The sequence below is a fragment of the Pan paniscus genome, chromosome 10, assembly GCF_029289425.2.
Source record: "Pan paniscus chromosome 10, NHGRI_mPanPan1-v2.0_pri, whole genome shotgun sequence".
Lineage (NCBI taxonomy): Eukaryota > Metazoa > Chordata > Mammalia > Primates > Hominidae > Pan > Pan paniscus.
In genome coordinates, this window is record NC_073259.2 from 21,460,761 (window position 1) to 21,484,086 (window position 23,326).

At 38.1% G+C, this 23,326-nt stretch overlaps 1 protein-coding gene across 1 annotated transcript in view; it reads left to right on the forward strand.

The window, feature by feature from the left end:
• DERA (deoxyribose-phosphate aldolase) overlaps nt 1-22,875 on the forward strand; it is a 125,353-nt gene extending 102,478 nt beyond the window's left edge. The window contains exons 7-9 of the mRNA XM_003816530.6: nt 18,130-18,242; nt 21,821-21,970; nt 22,279-22,875. Of these exons, the coding sequence (XP_003816578.1) occupies nt 18,130-18,242; nt 21,821-21,970; nt 22,279-22,335 (320 nt within the window). The 3' untranslated portion in view covers nt 22,336-22,875. The remainder of the gene's footprint in view (nt 1-18,129; nt 18,243-21,820; nt 21,971-22,278) is intronic.
• Nucleotides 22,876-23,326: the final 451 nt, after the last annotated feature.

A 23,326-nucleotide genomic window follows, 5' to 3' on the forward strand; every position in this document is an offset into this window, starting at 1 on the left:
AAAAGCATTCAGATGTATGCCTTCACAAGGAGATCATTTGGAATTGGAACTTAGTTTAAAAGGGAAGCAGAGCATAAAAGTTTAGAAAATTTGCAGCCTGACGATGCGATAGAAAAAAACCCACTTTCTGAGGAGAAATTCAAGCCAGATGCAGAAATTTGCATAAGTAACGAGGAGCCAAATGTTAATCACCAAGACAGTGGGGGAAATGTCTCCAGGGCATGTCAGAGATCTTCATGGCAGTCCCTTCCATCACAGGCCAGAGGTCTAGAAGGAAAACATGGTTTTGTGGGCCAGGCCTAGGGCGTTGCTACTTTGTATAGTCTCAGGACTTGGTGCCCTGCATCCCGGCCGTGGCTAAAAGAGGCCAATGTACAGCTCAGGCCATTGCTTCAGAGAGTGTAAGCTCCAAGCCTTGGTGGCTTCCACATGGTGTTGGTCCTGCAGGTGCACAGAAGTCAAAAATTGAGGTTTGGAAACCACCACCTAGGTTTCAGAGGATGTATGGAATCGCCTGGATGTCCTGGCAGAAGTTTACTGCAGAGGGGAGCCCTTGTGGAGAACCTCTGCTAGGGCAATGTGGAAGGGAAATGTGGAGTTGGAGTCTCCACACAGAGTCCCCACTGGGGCACTGCCTAGTGGAGCTGTGAGAAGAGGGCAACCGTCCTCCAGACCCCAGAATGGTAGATCCACCAACAGCTTGCACCGTGGGCTTGGAAAAGCCACAGACACTCAATGCTAGCCTGTGAAAGCAGCCAGGAGGGGTACTGTACCCTGCAAAGCCACAGGGGTGGAGCTGCCCAAGACCATTGGAACCCACCTCTGAGTCAGTGTGACCTTGATGTGAGACATGGAGTCAAAGGAGATCTTTTTGTAGCTTTAAGATTTGACTGCCCTCCTGGATTTCAGACTTGCATGGGGCCTGTAGCCACTTCATTTTGGCCAATTTCTCCCATTTAGAACAATTGTATTTACAATGCCTGTACCCCAGTTGTTTCTAGGAAGTAACTAACTTGCTTTTGGTTTTACTGGCTTATAGGTGGATGGGACTTGCCTTGTCTCAGATGAGACTTTGGACTTGGACTTTTGGGTTAAAACTGGAATGAATTAAGACTTTGGGGGACTGTCGAGAAGGCATGATTGGTTTTGAAATGTGAGAGGGACATGAGACTTGGGAAGGGCCAGGGGCAGAATGATATGGTTAGGCTTTGTATCCCCACCCAAATCTCATCTTGAATTGTAATCCCCATAATTCCCACATGTCAAGGAAGAGACCAGGTGGAGGTAATTGAATAATGGGGGTGGTTTCCCCTATGCTGTTCTTGTGACAGGAAGTTCTCACGAGATCTGATGGTTTTATAAGTGGGTCGTTACCCCTTCACTTGGCACATCTCCTTCTTGTCCTTTGTGAAGAAGGTACCTAGCTTCCCTTTCATCTTCTGTCATGATTGTAAGTTTCCAGAGGCCTCCCCAGCCATGCTGAACTGTGAGTCAATTAACACCCTTTCCTTTATAAATTACCCAGTCTTGGGCAGTTCTTTATAGCAGTATGAAAACGGACTAATACAATTTGGTCAACCTTATCTATGGAGTGAAGTATCATCAATAGATAACTATCTATTTAAACCAATGACGGGTTACATCTTGTTGATTAGAGAGGAGGCCTGGATTATGGATGTCATATTTGGCAGCTAATGGGAAACCATGTCCAGAGAAGATGAGGAACAACTTTAAAATATAAGTTCAGGGAAAAGAGTAAAGGTACAAATTGATTATATGTGTTTGCCATTTGTCAGCCAATGATACTTTTCCTTGTAGTTACTTTTACTAGGCAATTTTTTTTCCTCCTTTCTCCCTCATGAACTCACTTGCTGTGTTCCTTTTTTTAAATTGAGATATAATTTATGTACAATAAAGTTTACCCTTTAAACTGAAGTTATGGTGAACCCTCTTCAGGCGTTTTTAGCATTCTCACAAAGTTGTGCAGCCATCTCTTTGCTCCCTTTCTCACATGGGTAGCTAATTATCCTTGGATCATGTAAGCATGTCTTTGTGGAATCATAGTCTGCAGATTTACTATTAGTGTCACATTGATTATCTCCAAAGGGGCTTTCTGCTTCCATATTTACTCTGGCCAGTGCTTCAACCATAACACTGGATCTTTATTATATTGCTCCAAATCAGAGCCCTTTGTTTTAATTACAAATCTTCTAGGGCTCCCTTCACATAACTCTCCTTCCTTGACAGCCATACTCAGAAAAGGGGAGGGGAAGGGGAGAAGTGCAGCATTATTTTGGAGAACCCGTATTTGAGTTGTTCTCTATGTAGATATTTAAAAACACCCTCAGGAGAACTAATACAATGTTAAAAATTAGAGAAGTGGTCTTGTAAACACTTGAATTAAATAATCCCTTTCTTTTTTCCAAATGCATTAAAACCCAAAACCTTACAGTTGTTTGAAAGATTAAACAAGTTGGGTGTGGTGGCTCATGCCTGTAATTCTAGCACTTTGAGAAGCCGAGGTGGGCAGATTACTTGAGCTCAGGAGTTCGAGACCAGCCTGGACAACATGGTAAAACCCCATCTCTACAAAAAAATTAGCTGGTATGGTGGTGTGCACCTGTACTCCCAGCTACATGGAGGGCTGAGGCAAGAGGATCTCTTGAACCCAGGAAGTCAAGGCTGCAGTGAGCCAAGATTGCACCACTGCACTCCAGCCTGGGTGACAGAGTGAGACCCTGTCTCAAAAAAAAAAAAAAAAAAAAAGAAAGATTAACTGAAACCCACTCTAAAAATAGAAGTTATGTACTTTGATTAGTAACTTATTTCTGGCATTACTACAGTTCATTTTGAACACCCTAAGTTTTAAAAGGAAAGGGAACATCTGACTTACTGGACATATTCAAGGACTTTTGTTTCGATCAGGTGCGTCTACCAGTATTTTGAAGGGTTTGCATAATTATGCAGAATCTTCTCCTGGTCAGTAACCAAAGATTATACAGTCAGAGTCCCCACTTTGTATTCCACTTAAATCATACTGTTTTGCATTATTTTAAACGGTTGCAACTTTATTTTTATTGAGGGGAAGGCATCCGGAAGAAATGTGGTTATCATAAGATCATCTTTCCTTTGGGGCATTGGAGATATTTTCCAACCCTAAAATTGTGATTTCTTTCTGACTGCCATTATGCTTAAACAAGCATCATTGCTTAGTTATCGTGTTCTATTGCATTGCTAACGTGATGGACTGGACCGACAGAGAATTACTCTGTAGCTCACTATTCAGATTGGAAGAAAGCACTGGAAAGAGCAGGTGTTTGAATTTTTCACTTTTCTTCTTATGCTTTTATTTCTCTCTTTCTCTTTACACCCTTTCTCACATGGGTAGCTAATTATCCTTGGATCATGTAAGCATGTCTTTGTGGAATCACAGTCTCCAGATTTAGTATTAGTATCACATTGATACCTCCAGAGGGGCTTTCTGCTTCCATATGTACTCTGGCCAGTGCTTCAACCATAACACTGCATCTTTATTATATTGCCCTAAATGATTTCCAAACCTATGTTGAACAAAAGAATACAATATTGAAGACTTTTAATTTGAGGGCTTATATCTTTGCATACCCTGCTTAATTTTTTTCCAAGTGTCCCATTGCAGATTGCAAGTATAAGTTAGTGTCGGAATTACCATACGAAACTCTCTTTCTAACTTTAATCGGTAATTTCTTAGCAATAGAAAACATGATGCTAATGAATAATGTACCCAAAAGCTCTTATTATAGGGTTGGTATGAATTCCACTTAATGACAAGCTTTCTCAAGCAGCAGTTGATTTGAAATCCTACTTTTCATTAGTGAAGTATAAAATGTTAATAATACCTTCCACTGTGCTGTTCTTTTGTAGCATAGCAGCATATATCTTCCCTGTTCACCATGGACTCTTTTTAAGATCTTACTAGTAACTTCCTATATCGTAAATAAGATTTGTCCAAGAAATAAAAATGTGTGTTTTCCCATTGTTAGCTGTATGTTTTTCTAATAATCACATCTGAAGCTTATTATACAGTAATAGCCTTAAGATATTATTTTTTTAAATATACTACTTTGGTCTTAATACTAGTTTTTAATCTCTTCTTGTTTCTGTGAAGTCTGAATGAGATTTTCAAAATTGAATAATAATTTGATCCGTTAATCTTTTGAAGCTAGTAATTTTATTTTCCTCTCTTTGCAGTCTCTGAGGTTCGCAAATGAATAGAGCTTCATTACTGCAGTCTGCATTTAATAACCATTATCCATTATCTTGTAATTAAGACTCCCTGTAACGAATCATGAGGACAATGCAAAAATACATAGTACATTTCTTTAATGAACTGGAAAATGTTCATCTTGTTCTATTTAGTAATGAGTTGCTGAATAGTCATTAAATCCACTGGAGAATAGAGCTAGATGGATTTTGAAGACTGTCTTGAGTTTGTGGTTAATCTATTAGAATTAAAATTTCATCTTCTATTTTTATCAACAGCTGATTAGAAGTCATTCTATTTGACCAAATTGATTAGAAGACCATATACAAGGGCAGCTGTTGTTTAATGAAAGTTTTTAATGAAACTGTACCATGGAGACTTGTAATTATAGGCCTTAGAAAAGCTTTGAGTTGCCTTAGACCACAAAAATAGTATTGTGCTAAAGATTTCAAATTAGGAAAATAAAAAATACAATTTAATATAACACTATAAATTTATTATGAATTTTAATTTGAACTAATCACAGTTGAATATTAGTCTACTTAGTGTGTTCCTTTTGACTTTTTCAGTCCTTTCATCTCTTAGTTTAGTCATTTAGTTGAAATTGTGGGCACTGATGAAAGAACATTTATAGGGATAGCTATTGTAATTTGAGATATTTTCTCATAAGATTTTTGTCCCCAAGCTGAGCAGAGGTAATCTTGGCTAATGTTAGATTTACGTGAGCTCTGAAGAGAGTCTGTAGTGCTGTGTGGTGTTGGTAATTCAAACTGTAGCATTTATTTCTCTAAGGTAATTTTGTTTTAGCAGAAGGGCAAAGGAAGCAATATTAAAATGAGAAGTAAAACAAAAGTGTGTCCTACTTAGTCCCATTGGAAAATCCATTTTTCTTTTGACAGTAGTAAAGTAATGATGTACTTTCTAAAATATTTTGTGTAATTAAAGCTAGGTCTTATTCCTCACTTAAAAAATAGCCAGTGTCTGCATGCCTGAACTATTTTTAATATCTTGTGGTCTCTGACTCTCAATTGTCCTTTCTCAACACATCCAATACAGACACTAAATTTAGCATCTTAAAACACTGATTTCATGTGATCAGACCTCACATTACCTAAAGAACAGAGCCCAATGTCTGTGGGTTCAAAGCTCTCTATAATATTTTCCTAAGAGATATTTACAGTCACATCTTATAAAACATACATTCATATATCTGTGTATATGTCCCTCCTCCCACCTCACCTCCAACACAGACTTCTTAGATGTATTCTTTCATTATTTGGTATGCCATATACTTTCTTTGCTTTTGGTGTTTCTTCTTATGGTGGTGTTCTTCCATGTGTGCCCTCTCATCTTTAAATTTTGTCTCTCCTTCAAGGTCTGTAACACATTCCATCTGTTCCATGAAGCCTTCCCGTATTATTCTAGCTAAAGTTATTTCTCTGATCCTTTGTAATTCTTATTGATCATAATACTTACTGGGCATATGATATAGTTTGGATTTTTGTCCCTTCCAACTCACATGTTGAAATGTGATTCCCAGTGTTAGAGATGGGGCCTGGTGGGAGGGGATTGGATCATGGAGGTAGATCCTTCATGAATGGCTTTAGCACCATCCCTTTTGGTGATGACTGATTTCTTGCTCTGAGTTCACATGAGATCTGGTTTTTTAAAAGAGCATGGCACCTCCCTGCATCTCACTCCCACTCTTGCCATCTGACATGCCTGCTCTCTTTGCTTTCTGCTGTGATTGTAAGCTTCCCAGGAGCCTCACTAGGAGCAGATCCCAGCACCACACTTCCTGTACAGTCTGCAGAACTGTGAGCCAATTAAACCTCTTTTCTTTATAAATTACCCAATGTATTAGTCCACAGGCTGTGCAGGAAGCATGGCTGGGGAGGCCTTAGGAAACTTTTAGTCATGGTGGAAGGGGAAGCAGGCATGTCTTAAATGGCTGGAGCAGGAAGAAGAGAGAGGAGGGGAGGTGCTACACACTTTTAAACCACCAGATCTCATATTAACTCACTATTGTGAGAACAGCACCAAAGGGGAAATCTACCCCCATGATCCAATCTCTCCCTACCAGAGACACCTGAACATTGGGTGGGGGTTACAATTTGACATGAGATTTGGGCAGGGACACAGACCTAAACCATGTCACTCAGCCTCAGATATTCCTTTGTAGCAATGCAAGAATGGACTAACACAGAAAACTGATACCAGGAGTGGTGTGTTGCTATAAAGATAGCTGAAAATGTGGAAGCAGCTTTGGAACTGGGTAATGGAGAGGTTGGAAGAGTTTGGAGGGCTCAGAAAAAGACAGGAAGATGAGAGAAAGTTTGAAACTTATCAGAGACTGGTTAAATGGTTGCAAGAAAATGCTGACAGAAATATAGACAGTGAAGTCAAGGCTGAGGAGGTCTCAGATGGAAATGAGGAAGTTATTGAGAACTGGAGTGAAGGTCACTCCTGTTATGTCCTAGTAAAGAACTTGGCTGCATTATGTTCATGCCCTAGGGATCTGAGGAAATTTGAATTTAAGGGTGATGAACTAGGGTATCTGGAGGAAGAAATTTCTAAGCAGCAAAGCATTCATGATGTGGCCCGGCTACTTCTAACAGCCTACAGTCACAAGCTGGAGCAAAGGAATGACTTAATGTGAGAACTTATATTTAAATGGGAAGCAGAGTATAAAAGTTGGGAAAATTTGCAGCCTTTCCCTGTGGTAGAGAAGGAATTCAAGCAGGCTGCGGAGCAGCTGCTTGCTAGAGAGATTAGCTTGACTAAAAGGGAGCCAAGTGCTCATATATAAGACCGTGGGGAAAAGACTTGAAGGCATTTCAGAGATCTTCGAAGCAGCCCCTGCCATCACAGGCCCAGAGGCCTAAGAGGAAAGAATGGTTTTAGGGGACAGGCCCAGAGCCCCACTGCCTTGCACAGCCTCAGTATGCTGCCACCAGAATCCTAGAAGCCTCAGCTGAAAGGACAACTGATACAGCTCAGGCTGCTGCTGTGGAGGGTACAAGTTGTAAGCCTTGCTGGTTTCTATGTGATGTTAAGCCTTGAGGTACATGGAATGCAAGAGTGAAGGGGGTCTGGCAGCTTCCATGTAGATTTCAGAGGATGTGTCAGAAAGACTGGGTACCCAGGCAGGAATTCTCTACTAAGGCAGTGCTGAAGGGAAATGTAGGGTGGAGCCCACACAGTGTCTCCACTGCAGCGCTGTCTTAGTGGAATTGTGGGAATGGGGCTGCCACTTTCCAGACCCCAGAATGGTAGAGCCACCAGCAGTTTGCAACTACCACATGGAAAAGCCACAGGGCAGAGCTTTCCAAGGACTTAGGAGCCCACCTCTTTCACCAGTGTGCCCTGGATGCAGGACATGGAGTCAAAGGAGATTATTTTGGAGCTTTAAGACTTAATGACTGCCCTGCTGAGTTTGGGGCTTGCATGAGGCCTATAGCGCACCCCTCCCCCTTTTTTGGCTGATTTCTCCCTTTGGGAATGGTAATGTTTACCCAGCACCTTTGCCACAATTGTATCTTGGAAGTATAACTTGTTTTTGATCTCAGGCTGACAGGTGGAAGGAACTCATCTCCAGATAAGACTTTGGACTTTAGACTTTGGCATTTTTGAGCTAAGGCTGGAACAAGTTAAGACTTTGCAGAACTGTTGACAGGGTATTACTGTGTTTTGCAATGTGAAAAGGACATGAGATTTGAGAGGCCAGATGCAGAATGATATAGTTTGGATGTTTGTCCCCTCCCAATCTCATGTTAAAATGTAATCCCCAATGTTGGAGGCAGGGCCTGGTGGAAGGTGTTTGGATCATGGTAGTAGATCCCTCATGAATGTCTTAGCACCATCCCCTTGGTGATGAATGAGTTCTCACAAGATCTGGTTGTTTAAAAAGAATGTGGCACCTTCTCTCTCTCTCTCTTGCTCCTGCTCTTGCCATGTGACATGTGTGCTCCCTCTTTGCCTTCTGCCATGATCGTAGGCTTCCCAAGGCCCTTACCAGGAGCCAATCTTGATACAACACTTCTTGTACAGCCTGAAGAACTGTGAGCCAATTAAACTTCTTTTCTTTATAAATTACCCAGCCTCAGGTATTCCTTTATAGCAATGCAAGAATGGACTAACACAGCATATGTTCAGAAACACCTTAACTACCAGATATATTCTTATTTCCCCCCACACCTAATCTCTAGACAATAAAGGCTTGGCTTGATATTTAAGGACTTCCAGTTTCAGCTTTAACATATAAAGAGCTTGGAAGTTGTCACTCCTGTCCTTAGAGCAAGAAAAAGCAGAATTAACTGAAAATGAGTGACTTTTCTCAGACCCATCAAAGACCTGAGGTCACAAGGTAAACTGTCAGCTTGAAATCCAGAGAGACAGATAAATCCTGAGCATCTCAGCTGAAATTTGCTTACCTGGAACAGAAGCTACTAGAACCAATACCTAGTAGGAACACTTAAATGGTAATTTTGACAAATTACTGGAGGCTGAGTGTGGCCCCCACACTTTTTTGGGTTTTACCTCCAAGAACCCCACCAAGTTCTCACAGTGAAGAGCCAAAGAAGGTCCCTTCTTGGCTCTGGCAGGAGAAGGAGAAGATAATCATTGTGCAATATGCCCAGCATATTCCCTATAGTAAAGCCTACTCTAGGACAAAATACTAAGTCTTTTCCCACTTGAGAGAAGGGCATTTCCTCTCTAGTCTTTCTGTCTCATCAAAATGGGCGGAGAAAAGCTAAGAAACATTTGTGACAGTTACAGCCCAGGGACACAGGACCACTGAAAGACTGAGATTTAATAATAAGGTTATAGAATACTCCTCCCTCATCTGTTACCACCACAGCAACATGGTTTCAGTATAAGATTACAGCTGACAGAGCTAAAATACATAGGCTTTCTGAAGAGGAATTTTAGGGAGGCCCAGAATAAAGAGGGGAGATAAAAACAAGAATACTGTAGAAATTTGAAGACTATGGCAGCTACAGCAAACCTTAAACACAGCCCAACTCCTTGCCCGATTAACATAAAACCTCACACCAAAGGCCCATTTGTTTTTGTTCATGTTACCCAATATATCATGCATAGCTTTCAACAAAAAATACATTGGATGCTAGAGGCAAGAAAAAAACTCAAACACACTTTATAGAGAAAACAAGTATCAGTATCAGATTCAGATAAGGCGTAGATTTGGGAATTATCTGACAGAATTTAAAATAACTATGACTAATATGTTAATAGCTTTAATGAAAAAACAGACAACATGAAAAAAGATGCATAATAGAATCAGAGAGATGGAAACTAAGAAAGAATTGAAAGGAAATGCTAGAAATCAGAAACACTGGGACAAAATGAAGAATGCTTTTGATGGGTACATCAGTAAGCTGGAAACTGCTGAGGAAAAAAATCAGTGACCTTAAAGGTAGGTCAATAGAAACTTCTTAAACTGAAATGTGAAGAGAAAAAACTGGGAAGAAAAACCCCCACAGCACAGAACATCCAAAAACTTTGGGACAGTTTCAAAAGGCATAACATATGGTGTATAATTGGAATACTAGAAGACGAAAGAAAATAGAGCAGACAACATATTTGAAGTAATGGCCAGGAACTTTCCAAAATTGATGTGAGACACCAAACCACAGATCCATGAAGCTCAGAGAACACCAAGTAGGACAAGTATTTAAAAACTGTGCACCTAGACATATAGTCAAATTGAAGAAAACCAAAGACAAATAGAAAATCTTGCAAAAAGCCAGAGAAAGAAAACACTTTTCATTTAGAAGAAAAAATTACTACAATGGACTTCTCATTGGAAAACATGTCAGCAAGAAGTGAGTGGAGTGAAATACTTAGAAGAGTTTAAAGAAAAAAGCAAAAACAAAAACCCAACAACATGGAATTCTGTGTTCAATGAAGCTATTTTTCTAAATTGAAGGAGCTCAGACAAACAAAAACTGAAGTATTTAATTGCCAGCAAAGCTTCCCAAGGCTTCAGAGAGCCTGTGTATTTTAGCTCTGTCAGCTGTAATCCACTCTTATTATGCTGTAATCCACTCTTATTACACTGAAATGTTAAAACAAGTTTCTCAGGGAGAAGAAAACTTACATAGATCAGAAGCTTTGATCTGCATTTAAAAAGGAAGCGCATTAGAGAAGGAGTAAATGAAAAAAATAAATTTTTAACTGATTTAAAAGATAACAATTTAAAGTAATAATAGAACAATTTGTTGAATTGTTATATTACCAGATAGGTAAGCTGAAATGAATGACAGCAGTGTTATAAGAAGCAGGAGAAAAGAATTGGGAATACTTTGTTAAAATGTACCTGCAGTACCTATGTAGTGGTATAGTGTTATTTGAAGGTGGACTTAGTTAAAAATGTATATTGAAAACTCTAGGGCAGTCACTAAAATATGTACAAAAGTATGATTGATATGAGAAGAGATAAAATGGAATAATATAAAATGCTCAATTAAGCCAGGAAAGGCAGAAAAATAGGTGTCAAAATTAACCAAAAAAATGCAACAAATGGAAAAGTAATAAACATGGTAGATATTAATTTGACTACATCAGTAATTACTTTAAATGTTCGTAGTCTAAATATGCCAATTAGAAGATAGAGATGATAAAAAATCAAGATCCTACTATGTGTTGTCTGTAAGAAAGCCACTTTAAATGTGAAGACTCAGAAGGTTAAAAATAAACAAATAGGAAAGATGCACCACGCTAACACTCATCAAAGTAAAGTGGGAGTAGCTATATGAATTTCACACAAAGCGGACTTCAGAAAAAGGAACACTATCAGCGATAAAAAAGGATATTTTATAATGATGAGGGGGTCATTTCTCAAGGAAGACATAACAATCCTATGTATGTATGCACCTAGCAACAGAGCGTCAAAATATGAGGAAAAATTTTATAGAACTGAAAAAAAGAAATAAACAAATCTACTATTGTAGCTGGAAACTTCAAAGCTCCTCTTTTAGTCACTGATGGCTGAAGCAGGCAGAATAACAGCAAGGATATAGTTGACCTGAACAGCACTGTCATTCAATATGATCAAATTAACATTTATAGAAAACTTCATCCAACAACAGCAGAATACATATTCAAGTTCACATGGAACATTAACCAAGATAGACCACATTCTGGTCCATAAAACACACCTTGACAGATTTAAAAGACTGAAAATCACACAAAATATGTTCTCAGACCACAATGGAACTAAGCTAGAATTCAATAGCAGAAAGTTAGCTGAAAGATCCCCAAATGTTTGGAAATTAAACAACACACTCCTAAATAACATACGGGTCAAATACGTCTCAAGAGAAATTTTAAAATACTTTGAACTAAATGAAAATAAAAATACACCACCAAAATTTGTAGGATGTTCCAAAAGCGGTGCTTAGAAAGAAATGTATGGCATTAGATGCATATATTAGAAAAGAATAAAGTCAATATGCAAGCTTTCATCTTAGGAAAGTAGAAAAAGAAGAGCAATTTAAGCCTAAAGCAAACAGGAGAGATAGAAATGAGAACAGAAATGATGAAATTGAAAACCAAAACAACAGAGAAATTTTTTTTTTTAATATCCTAAAAGCTACTTTTTTTTTTCTCCCCTCGTAAGATTGGTAAACAGCTAGCTAGGCTAATCAAGAATAAAAGAGAAAAGACATAAATTACCCATATCAGAAATGAAAGAAGGGTCATCTCCTCTTTCCATGGATATTAAAAGGATAATAAAGGAATGTGTGAACAGCTCTATTTTCACAAATTTGATAACTTAGGTGAAATGGATCAATCCTCAAAAGACATAAACAACCAAAACTCACAAGGAGAAATAGTCTGAATAGGTCTATATCTATTAATTATTTAAATTAAATTTAATTTCTTTTATAAAATATTTAATGTGACTTTTACATAAATTGTAAATATGTTTACACATTTATGTAAATATATAAAATATTTTAATTATATAAAATTATTTATTTAAAAATTTAACAAATTACTAAAAACTATTTATAACCTTCCAAAAGAAAGCACCAGCTCTAGATGGCTTCATTGGTGAATTCTGCCAAACATTTAAGGAAGATATAATACCAGTCTTCTACAATCTCTTCCGGAAAATAGAAGAGAGAACACTCATTCTGTGAGACAATTACTCCAAAACCATTACTCCAAAACCAGATAAAGACACTGCCAGAAAGAAAACCTATAGATGAACATCTTTAATGAACATACATATAAAAATCCTTAACAAAATATTAGCAAAACGAGTCCAACAATGTATAAAACTAATTATATGCCACAACCAAGTGTGATTTATTCCAAGTATGCAAGTCTGGTTCAACATAATGTAATCCATATCAGTAAGCCAAAGAAGAAAAATCATATGATTATATCAATTGATACTGACAAGGCATCTGACAAATTCCAACACCCATTTATAAGAAAGCCTCGGCAAACTAGAAATAGAGGGAAATATCTTCAACTTAATAAAGAACATCTGCAAACAAACCTCAGCCAACATACTTAATATTGAGAAATTGCGTGCTTTCCTCCTAAGATCCTCTTAAGGATAAGGCAAGGATAGTCTCTCTTACCACTGCTATTCAACATTGTACTGGAAGTCCTAGCTAGACAAGGAAAGGAAATAAAATGTGTACAGGTCAAGAAGTTTGGTAGGCTAAAGATGACTCCTGAAGATAGGTTCACATCCTAATCCCTGGAACCTGTGAATGTTACCCTCTTTGGGAAAAAGAGCTGTTGCAGGTGTGATTGATTTAAAGGTCTTGCGGTGAGGTGATCATTCTGGATTATCCAGATGGGCTGTAGAAGGCATCATGACAAGTGTGTAAGAAAGACTCAGAGGGAGATTAGACTTATAAACAAAAGACTGTATGAAGACAAAAGCAGAAATTGGAGTGATGCAGCTGAGAAATGCTGAAAGCCATTAGAAGAGGCAAGGAACAGATTATCCCCAGAGTCTCCACAGAGAGTATGGCTCTGCTGACACTTTTATTTTGGATTTCTGGCCTCCAGAATGGTGAGAGAATACACTTCTGTTGTTTTGAGCCACCAAGTTTGTGATCCCTTGTTACAACACCAATAAGAAACAGGTATGAGAAGAAAGATATAAAACTGTCTTTGTTTATAAACATGATTGTAGAAAATCCCCCCAAATCAACAAACTCCTGAAATTGCTTAATGAGTTTACCAAGGTTGCACGATGCATGGTTAATATACAAAATTCAGTTGTTTTCCTGTCTAGCAGCAGTGTACAATTGAAATTTGAAATTTAGAAAACTATTTGCAAAAGCGTCCAGTATCCATGGATTCCACATATTTACAGATATGTGTATATAAATGCATTAATATACACAGATATATTTCCCTGCTCAGTAAGCTAAGAGAGCTAAAAGCAAGAACACTAGAGCAGCAGTGAGCACACCTAGCACCCATATAGTGGTTTCCAATACCATTCTCCAGTAAAAGGAGCCAGGGCTCATTGGAGAAATGGCTTATACCAGGACTGGTGCAGAAAACACACAAGATAAGCCCTGAGCATCTTGTAGTCTCAGAAAGTAAGTGCTTAAAAAACAGAAAAATCCACATGATGCAAAGGCATACAGGAAGCAACTGAAAGAGCTCCCAGTGGCCAAAGCTGGAACCGTGTGAACAATAAAATAAATAAGGTAGTGTGGAATTATAAACCCAAGTGTAAAATAAGTATCTTCAAGTGTATATTGATATTAAGTAAATTATTGTAAATTTTAAAATGGAGAGGACACAAACCTTCCCATATAAAAAATTCCAAGTAATTATGTAGCCAAGCCCCCCCTCGCGGAGGTGGATTATAACTTCCCACTCCTTAAATGTGGGATACCCATAATGACTTCTTTTCAAAGAGTACAGTATGAAAAATGGGGGGAAAAGATTAGCTTTACAGTGGAGAAACCGAGCCAACACTAACTACCTCAGCCAAGTGCTCATGGTCAACATCAACAGTGGTAAATCATGGTGCTAGTATGTGCCCTTGACATAATGTGATTAACATAGCAGTTTCCCTCTATGGTCTTACCAAACCTATAACCTCAGTCCAGTGATGAGAAAAACATTTAACAAATCCCAACTGAGGGAGGGAGAGTATTTTGAGAATACTGACCAGTACTTTCAAAACTGTCAAGATCATCAAAATAAAATAAGAAGAATCTAAGAAACTATCACAGCCAAGAGGAATCTATGGAGACCTGACAAATGTAGTATGCTAGATGGGATTGGTTATTGAGTCATACTAAAAAAAATCTATAAAGTGTGGACTTTGGTTAATAGTATATCAGCATTGGTTCCTTAATTGTTACAAATGTACCATAATTATATAAGATAGTAATAATAGGGAAAACTGGGTGTGGGGTATATGGAAACTCTATATTATCGCTGTAATTTTTCTGTATATTGAATTTTGTTCTAAAACTAAAAGATTATTTAAAAATAAACAAACTGGCCGGGCGCGGTGGCTCACGCCTGTAATCCCAGCACTTTGGGAAGCTGAGGTGGGCGGATCACGAGGTCAGGAGATGGAGACCACGGTGAAACCCCGTCTCTACTAAAAAATACAAAAAGTTAGCCGGGCGTAGTGGCGGGCGCCTGTAGTCCCAGCTACTCGGGAGGCTGAGGCAGGAGAATGGCGTGAACCCGGGAGGCGGAGCTTGCTTGCAGTGAGCCGAGATCGCGCCACTGCACTCCAGCCTGGGTGACAGAGCAAGACTCCGTCTCAAAATAAACAAACAAACAAACAATTTTGTTCTGAGCCACCAGCCCAGTTTTGTTACTGAGACTGGAATGAAACACAAGATTATTTTCCCTTCTTCATTAGTCAGTTAAAGGTGGAAAATACTGTAGTTTTCTTTTTCTTGGTAGCTGTGTCCATCCATCTAGAAATTATTTATTGAGCTTCTCCTGTGTGTCGTGCTCTGAGGATACAGAAGAGTATAAGAAAGATGCAGCACCTGCCCCTAAACGTCCAGAAAGGGGCATAGACATGCAAATAATGTGTGGGCCACTGTAGCTACTGCTGGGCTACTGTTGCTGCCATAGTAGATCTTCTGCTTTGCTCTCCCAAATATATTAGAAAGAGAGTGTCCACCCCGCCCTTCTGAAGGATTTTGGCTCTTTTGATTAACTTTAGATGGTGTGGTTTTTAAGAGATCATGCCTTGTTTTCAGACCTCCAAATGTAGCCTTGGTCTTTTTTTTTTTTTTTTTTTTTTTTTTGAGATGGAGTCTTACTCTGTTGCCCAGGCTGGAGTGCGGTGGCACAATCTCGGCTCACTGCAACCTCCACCTCACAGGTTCAAGCAGTTCTCTTGCCTCAGCCTCCCGAGTAGCTGGGACTACAGGCACCCACCACCATGCCCGGCTAATCTTTTTTTTTTTGTATTTTTAGTAGAGACGGAGTTTTGCTATGTTGGCCAGGCTGGTCTTGAACTTCTGACCTTGTGATCTGCCAGCCTCGGCCTCCCAAAGTGCTGGGATTACAGTTGTGAGCCACCATGTCCAGCCAGTAGCCTTGGTCTTCTGTCTTAATCTTCTCTTCCAAGATGCTTAAGATAATTTAGGTGATATCCATTATTATACCCAAAAGCCTTCTAGTGAATCAAAAGATGCCACATATTAGAAAAACACATCTTGATATCATTATGGATTCTTTGGGGGATGTTTCCCTCACCTTCTTACATCTATGTGGAGGCTTTAATCTCTTCTTTTTGATTGTCTCATTTCTGATGTTGTAGGCATCAGGCATCTGTTCTATAGTCGGTTCATCTATGCATTTATTAATGAACTTAGTATATGCCTAGCTCAAGGCCTTTACACTTTGTTTTCCTGCTTGTAATGCTATATCTGCACATTTCCTTCATTCAATCTCTATTTGGATTTGATTAATTAGAGATGCTCTTATGATAACTCTTTAAATATAGCCGCCCCTCACCAACTCCATCACTCTCTATCTCATTACATTGTATTATATTTCTCCATAGAACTTATCTCCACTTGACATTTGTTTCTTTATTGTCTTTCTCTTCTAGAACACCTGCTCACAAAGCCAGGAACTTTCTGTTCATTGGTTGCTCTATTCCCAGCATCTTTAGAGCAGAGTCTGGCACATGGTAGTACTCAGTAAATATTTGTTGAACAAATGCATGCATGGTAGTCATGTCTCCACTTTCTCCCAGGCAGCCTTACAGACCCAAAGAAATGAAGGCTTCTAATGACCTGCTCTGATGCATCAGTGTCCATGGAATTTGTACAGATTGCAGTCCTACTTAAGTCCTTGCTTCATTTCTATTTGTATAATAATTGACAGTTTTCAAAGTGCTTGCTATGCGATTGTCCCTTTTGATGCTTTGTGTAATACTATGAAGCAAGTGGGAATTTCTTAGACCTGTCGTACAAATGAGGAATGTAAGGGGATGGAATTTCACAGGTAACTATCAGAGCCAGAGCTAGAAACCAGATCTCCTGACTTCTAGTTCATTTGGTGATTACGCGGGGTTTACGTTTCATCTCCACCCATGTCTACATTGTATGGTTTTGAGGGCAAGGTCTTGAATTTTTTGTATTTATATTTTTCCATATGCCTTATACACAGTGTGCTTAATAAAGGTGTGTTGCTTTGGGCCTTTAGGCCACTTCAACTTTTATCTTTGACTTCGTTAATGGACTTTGGGAGGATCTCAGAGACTTGTTTTAGGTATGGTGCCACAGATTCCATAGGTTAGGGCCATGAATTTGCACACAAATCACCTAGGAACTTTGGTTATGTTAGATTCTGATTTAGTTGGTCTGGTGTAGTGCCTGAGATTATGCATTTTTAACAACCTCTGGTAGTGCCCATGCTGCTGGTACATCTTCCACACTGACTATTTCAGGGCCTTGTAACATGTGAAAGAGGTATTCTTTGTTTGGCTATCTGACTGTGTGAACCTAGGTAAGTTTATTGGAGACGCTGTGATGTATTGTTTAGGCTAGATTACTTTGGTTAAAATCCTACCTTTCCATTTACTGTGTGATCTCAGGTAACTTACTTAACTTTTCTGTGCCTCAATTTCCTCTTTAAAAGTAGAGATCGTATTACTATGATCTCTATTTTTAGCTCATGCAGGTATTGACTGAATTAATACTTGTAAAGCATCTAGATTCATAATGCATGGCACTCAATGAATCTTAACTACTGTGATCATTTCTTTGTCTCCTTGTGTTATTCTGTTAAACTACATTAATAGGTTTAAGATACATTTGAAGGAAGGAAGTTGTTTAAGATATTTGCAAGGTATGAAATAGCGTGGTCTCTTTCATGGAAATGCTAAACTTGTTGGAAAACAGTTCTTTCATTAATGAACAATGCAATAGAAATCAGCTAATGGTGATTCTTCTTGAGCTGTCACAACTGTATACTGTGTACTTTTCATTAAGCATGAGCAAATTAGGAGAAAATGAGTAGGCACTCCTGTTTTGTAGTAAAATGTTACGATGTATAATATTAAGCATAGGGCATAAAATTGTTTTTATTCATCTCAGTTATGTATTAAATGAACCAACTTGATTTTAATTGGCATTGTGGAAATATGGAGGCAAGAGTATCAGAGGTCAGTGAGAATATATTTGGTGCCTAATACAGTGATGGTAAGGGGGAAAAAGTATGGACATAATCATTTTAAAGGGAGATTTTTGTTCTAGTTTTTCCAATAATTAATGAAAAATAACATTGGGTTTCTTCGGGAAAAAATTTACACAACTCATTTCTCCCACTGACTCAAAAGTGTAAAAAAAAAATCTTTAATTAACATGGAGGTTTTCTTCTTTTTGTTTTAGGATCAGATTTTATTAAGACCTCTACTGGAAAAGAAACAGTAAATGCCACCTTCCCGGTAGCTATAGTAATGCTGCGGGCCATTAGAGATTTCTTCTGGAAAACTGGAAACAAGGTATATTATTGCCAGCAAATCTTTCTTCAGAGTAAAGATAATGTTATTTATAATACTAGTTACAGCCACAATAACTGTCTTTATATGGAGAAGTTGTGAATGAATTACCTTTATTAAGATAAATGTTTAATTTACCTTTCATTATAAAAGAACACACTGATGGAGAAAAATTGTGATTAACAGAAAGTGAGTTGTGAGTGTGGGAGTGAGTATGTGTGATCAAGATGTAAACTCACTTTATGTCCTTTTGTTAACCGAAGACAATTTTGTCACTGACAAGAGATTCCTAAATGGGTTCTTTAACAAACTAATTCTGCTGCAACACAGAGGCTTTCTCACAAGGCGTTGGCCAGTGAAAACAGGTTAATGCAGAAATTAAACTTCCTTGAGGAACGGAAAGAATTGCAGAGTAACATTTATTGAATGATAAGCTGTGGTGGTGATATGAAAGGTATGCAATATAATGGGAAACAATCTTTTCCTGTCATTATTGAAGGACACACATAAATTGGTTTTTCTGTTGGGAAACCCCCGGTCCAGAAAAACTTATTACTTTTAATAATATGAGGTGAAGAGAAAATTCTCGAGGAGATGAACTTATTAAACAAAATAATGAAATGCTGTGAAACAGCAGGGAAAAGGTAGCTAGACGTTATACAGCTCTTGAATTAAATATCAATTTTTGCGTTTTATGGCAGTTGGATGTGCTCTTTGGAAGACTGTTAAGCTGAGGAGGGTGTATACTAGCTTTTGTCAGCTTTTTGAAAAATAATACATATTTTTTGAAACGAAGTTAAAAGGAAAAATGCGTATGAGGTGCTTTTTTAAAAATGAGTTTGGATTTTCCTTTTCATCTCAAGTTACTTGTTTAGCTGCAAATTATCTCAAAGGATTTTTTTTTACATGATTGGAGAGCAAGGTTGTGTGTGTGTGTGTGTGTGTGTGTGTGTGTGTGTGTGTGTGTTTAATGACACTTTCCCTTCCTGAGAGGCATCTTTTAAATCCAGTCTCTTGATTTGTGCCAAATAGAAACCCAAAAAAGACCTTTAATCCTTTGTCCATTGGATGTGATGACTTTATATGTAAGTGTAGCTTCAGTTTATTTTGGAATAGTGACCTTTTTTTAAATATACTGTTTTATGAGAGGAAATAAACTCCTTCCAGAATTTTCTCACTTAGAATAACTTCACATCTTAATTACGAATAGGATAAATATCTATTGTGAACTACATGAGAAAGCTGACCCAACTCGAATGACCTCTACCTGGTATCCTTTCTGCAACAATCCAAATAAGTTAAAAGAGTTTTTGTTTAGATAAGCTGTAAAAATGATAAATCTATCTTTGGTCCTCAGTTGAAACTACCACCACTCATTTGATTGTGATTCTCATTCTTAGCCAAAGAATATCAAAACCAAATGTGAAGCTTTTCATACTTATAGATGCCTGGACCCCCATCCCTGGTGGTTTTGGGTCTGGCATAGTCTTCAGGCATCTGTTTGCATTAAGTTCCATTGCCAGGGTTCAGACCTGCCATTGGGGACCCAGTCCTGTTTTGTTCTCAACAAACATTTATTGGGTAGTTAACCATGTGCCATCTTAACCTGTGTTAAATGCTAGGAATGGAAAAATGAGTATGCTCCTTCTCAGGAGAGCTCTTAGACAACAAGCAAAGAATGTCAATGAAATTTTTAAGTGCTCAGTGTTCCAGGCCAGAGTACAGAGGGAGGGACACTTTGCTGTCTTTCAGTCCTTTCTTTTTAATTGTATTGATTCTTTTCCTCGGTAATAAATAAGTCCATCCTAGTTTTATTAAGAAAAAGACAGGTACAGGCCAAATTGTATTCATTTAATCATATTCGATTTCAAACAAAGAGGTTCTGTGTATGTGTTTGCAAATCAGATGCAGCCTTTCGGGTTGCTTGACAAGTTGCTTGGGCAGCCCTTAGACTATAAAGTTTCTACGTCATTGATTTAAGGGTGTTTTAAAATGCTATAGGCTACCTTCCAGACCATGATTAGTGTCACTCCTGAGAAGCAGAGGTTTAATATTTCATAACTGATTTCATTGCAGATTTATGTTTTCCATATTCTCTTTAAAAAAAAAAGGATAAACTTATGTTAGAACCTCTCTGAAAACAGACTTGCTGACACAAACTGAACTGTATAGAAAATCTGTAAGAAGCACTGCCTAATTGACAAAAATGGTCCTATGATTAACATGTATGCTAATATCAACTAATTGATTTTTTTGGCTTCTTCTCAACAAATAACCTCATCCTACTTAACTCCCTACTACCTTACAGAGTCATAGCTTGGGCTCCAGAGTAATAGCAGATATGGTTGGAATCCGTGCCCTGCTACTGCTTAGTTGTGTGACGTTGTGTAATTGAGGCAGGGAAACCAGTTAAAAGACTTTTACTGATATTTCCTGTGAGAATTGATAAGGGTCTAAACTGAAACAAGTGAGAGTGCAGTGGAAAGTGTGCATGTGGGGGGGGGGGGTAAGGAAGGTAAAGAGGTAGAATTGGCAGGACTTAAATATTGATTGGGTGTGGTGTGGCCAGGGAATGGTGGAGTTTGGATTAAACTATAAGGTTTCCTGCTTGGGTTGATAATAGAATATATTCATTTAATGTCTCCCTTCTCTAGCATTCTGTTAGCAGTCATCTGCTGGTGCAGCCAGTCACAGCCCTGAGTGATAAAACGTGAGAGATTTAGTACTCAGGCTCTGAGGTGTTGTTTTGACCACTACCATCTACAGATTCCCAACTCTACTGGATAGTCAGGTTCCTGAAACATGTAAATCCAGATAATCAGAGTTTTATTGTATATGGAACATATCTTTCATTTCCTAATGGATCCAGGGACATCATTTACGAATATCAGATATTGGCTGAATTCAGCTGTGTTATGATCAACCTTAAAGACTACTGGACTATGAGGACCCCCTCATGGTGTTTTTCTACTGCCCTTACGTAACTGGTCTGCCAGCTTTTTAGAACTGTGTGTGCCTGCAACTTAGAAAAAAAATCCCACAGCTAAATTGGTTAAAACAACTGTCAACTTTCCTTGCTTTTTTGCTGCCAGTTTGGTTAGGGTAACCTTGCAGCCTTGCTGATTCTGTCCTTTGATTTTAAATGCACGTGTCTTTTGAACCTCAAGATGAAGGCTGAAAAGTGACTCTGCAGGCTTACTTGTGGAAATGTAGAATGAGTGGGCTTTTGTGATCTGTTTTCCTATTTATTGACACCTTCCTTGTTTACTCCAGGTTCACAGCTATAGTCTAGATGGTTGAGGTTTATGACTTTCCAATAAGTGAAATGTTAATGAGGGTTATTAACCCTCACTAGTGTCTGTTTGGAAGTAGTGACATTCTTCCAAAAATCTTGGAAAAGTTGTTTTGTAGTGTGAATGAGCATGAGTCACTGATCTAAGCCCTTTCACTGGATGAAGTGAAAAGATTTTTTTTCAACAAAAGAGGGAGAGAGAGAATCAAGACTCTGATAAACATAGTACTATTTTTAAAAGAAATCCAATAACAATAAAGATTGTTCTATTCTCTGCCTTCCCATTTAGATAGGGTTTAAACCAGCAGGAGGCATCCGCAGTGCAAAGGATTCCCTTGCTTGGCTCTCTCTTGTAAAGGAGGAGCTTGGAGATGAGTGGCTGAAGCCAGAACTCTTTCGAATAGGTGCCAGTACTCTGCTCTCGGACATTGAGAGGCAGGTGAGTAATCATCTCTGTCTTTGGAATAAATTAACAAGTGTTTTTTGAGAAAGGAATTGAAAAGTCAAATTGAGAACTGGAGATAAAAACTCATCTGACTGACCTCATCCTACCCAATCCTCTACCTTTTCTTCCAAGCAAACCGCCATCAGAAGTGAGTGGGGTGGAGATTCTGCTGAAGCACATACTAGTGAGGCTTTCTAATGAAATGTTCGTTAAAACTATTCATTATTATTTGATAGTATAATTATTAACTGATGTGTGTAATTATAGAATGATTGTTAATTAAACTCTGCTTTTCCTCACAGATTTACCATCACGTGACTGGAAGATATGCAGCTTATCATGATCTTCCAATGTCTTAAATTAGTCACCAGTTCCAGAAAAGTTCTTTACGGCAACGTTTAAAAATTATTTTTCTACGAAATTGCTAAAATTATTTAATTAAAAAATTGGGCAGTAGGTAACTGGCATTCCTCTCTTTAAAATTTCTACCGAACTTAATGGAATGGAAAAAGCAAACTCATCCACATGTGGTACTCATTTCAGGCACATCTGAAATGATCTTAATTACTAGAAGATCTGCACTATTAACTTTGTGAAGAGTTTCTCCTAAAAACTTTCAGTAAAATGTTAATGGTAGCTTTGATAACATCAAATTCTAAGGGAGAAAAAAACAATATTAAACCGCCCAAGCAGTGTGCCCTAGCAGAGGAAAATGCAACGTCTCGCAAGTGCTGCTGTAACGACTTCAGGAGTCACTGATTCAGCACTAATTTCCTGCCGTGAAAACTCATCTTTCATTTTTGCTGTGAATTGGCACTTTTATTAATTGTTGTCCTAATGAAATTTCTGGCATTGTCATATACAACTATGAATATCATTAAAATTTTTAAAATAATAAAGTTCCTATAGTTTATTTTTTTAAAAAACTTAAAAATTGTTACAATACATAATGAAAAAATAATCCATTAAACATAAAAAGAGGTTTGATCAGTGAGTCTCTGAATCTCTCTAGTTGATTCCTTGGGTATATATCTGTAAAACACCCCAGTACGTTATTAATGAATGCAACTTATGTATGTGTTCTGAAACTCTTCAAATTTTCTGGTATAGTGAATGGAGGAAAACAGTAGATATTAACAGCACTTGCTGTGTAATAAGCTTTACATATATCAATTTATTTAACTCTGATTTAATCCTCATAATAGTAAGGTAACTACAGTAAGGGTTTTGATTCTTATAGCAGTAAGTACTGATGTAAACATCCTTTTATACAGACAGGGGTCTGAGGAACAAAGAATTTAAGCAACGTGCCAAAGGTTGCTCAAAATTAGCAGAGTTAAAAATCAAGCC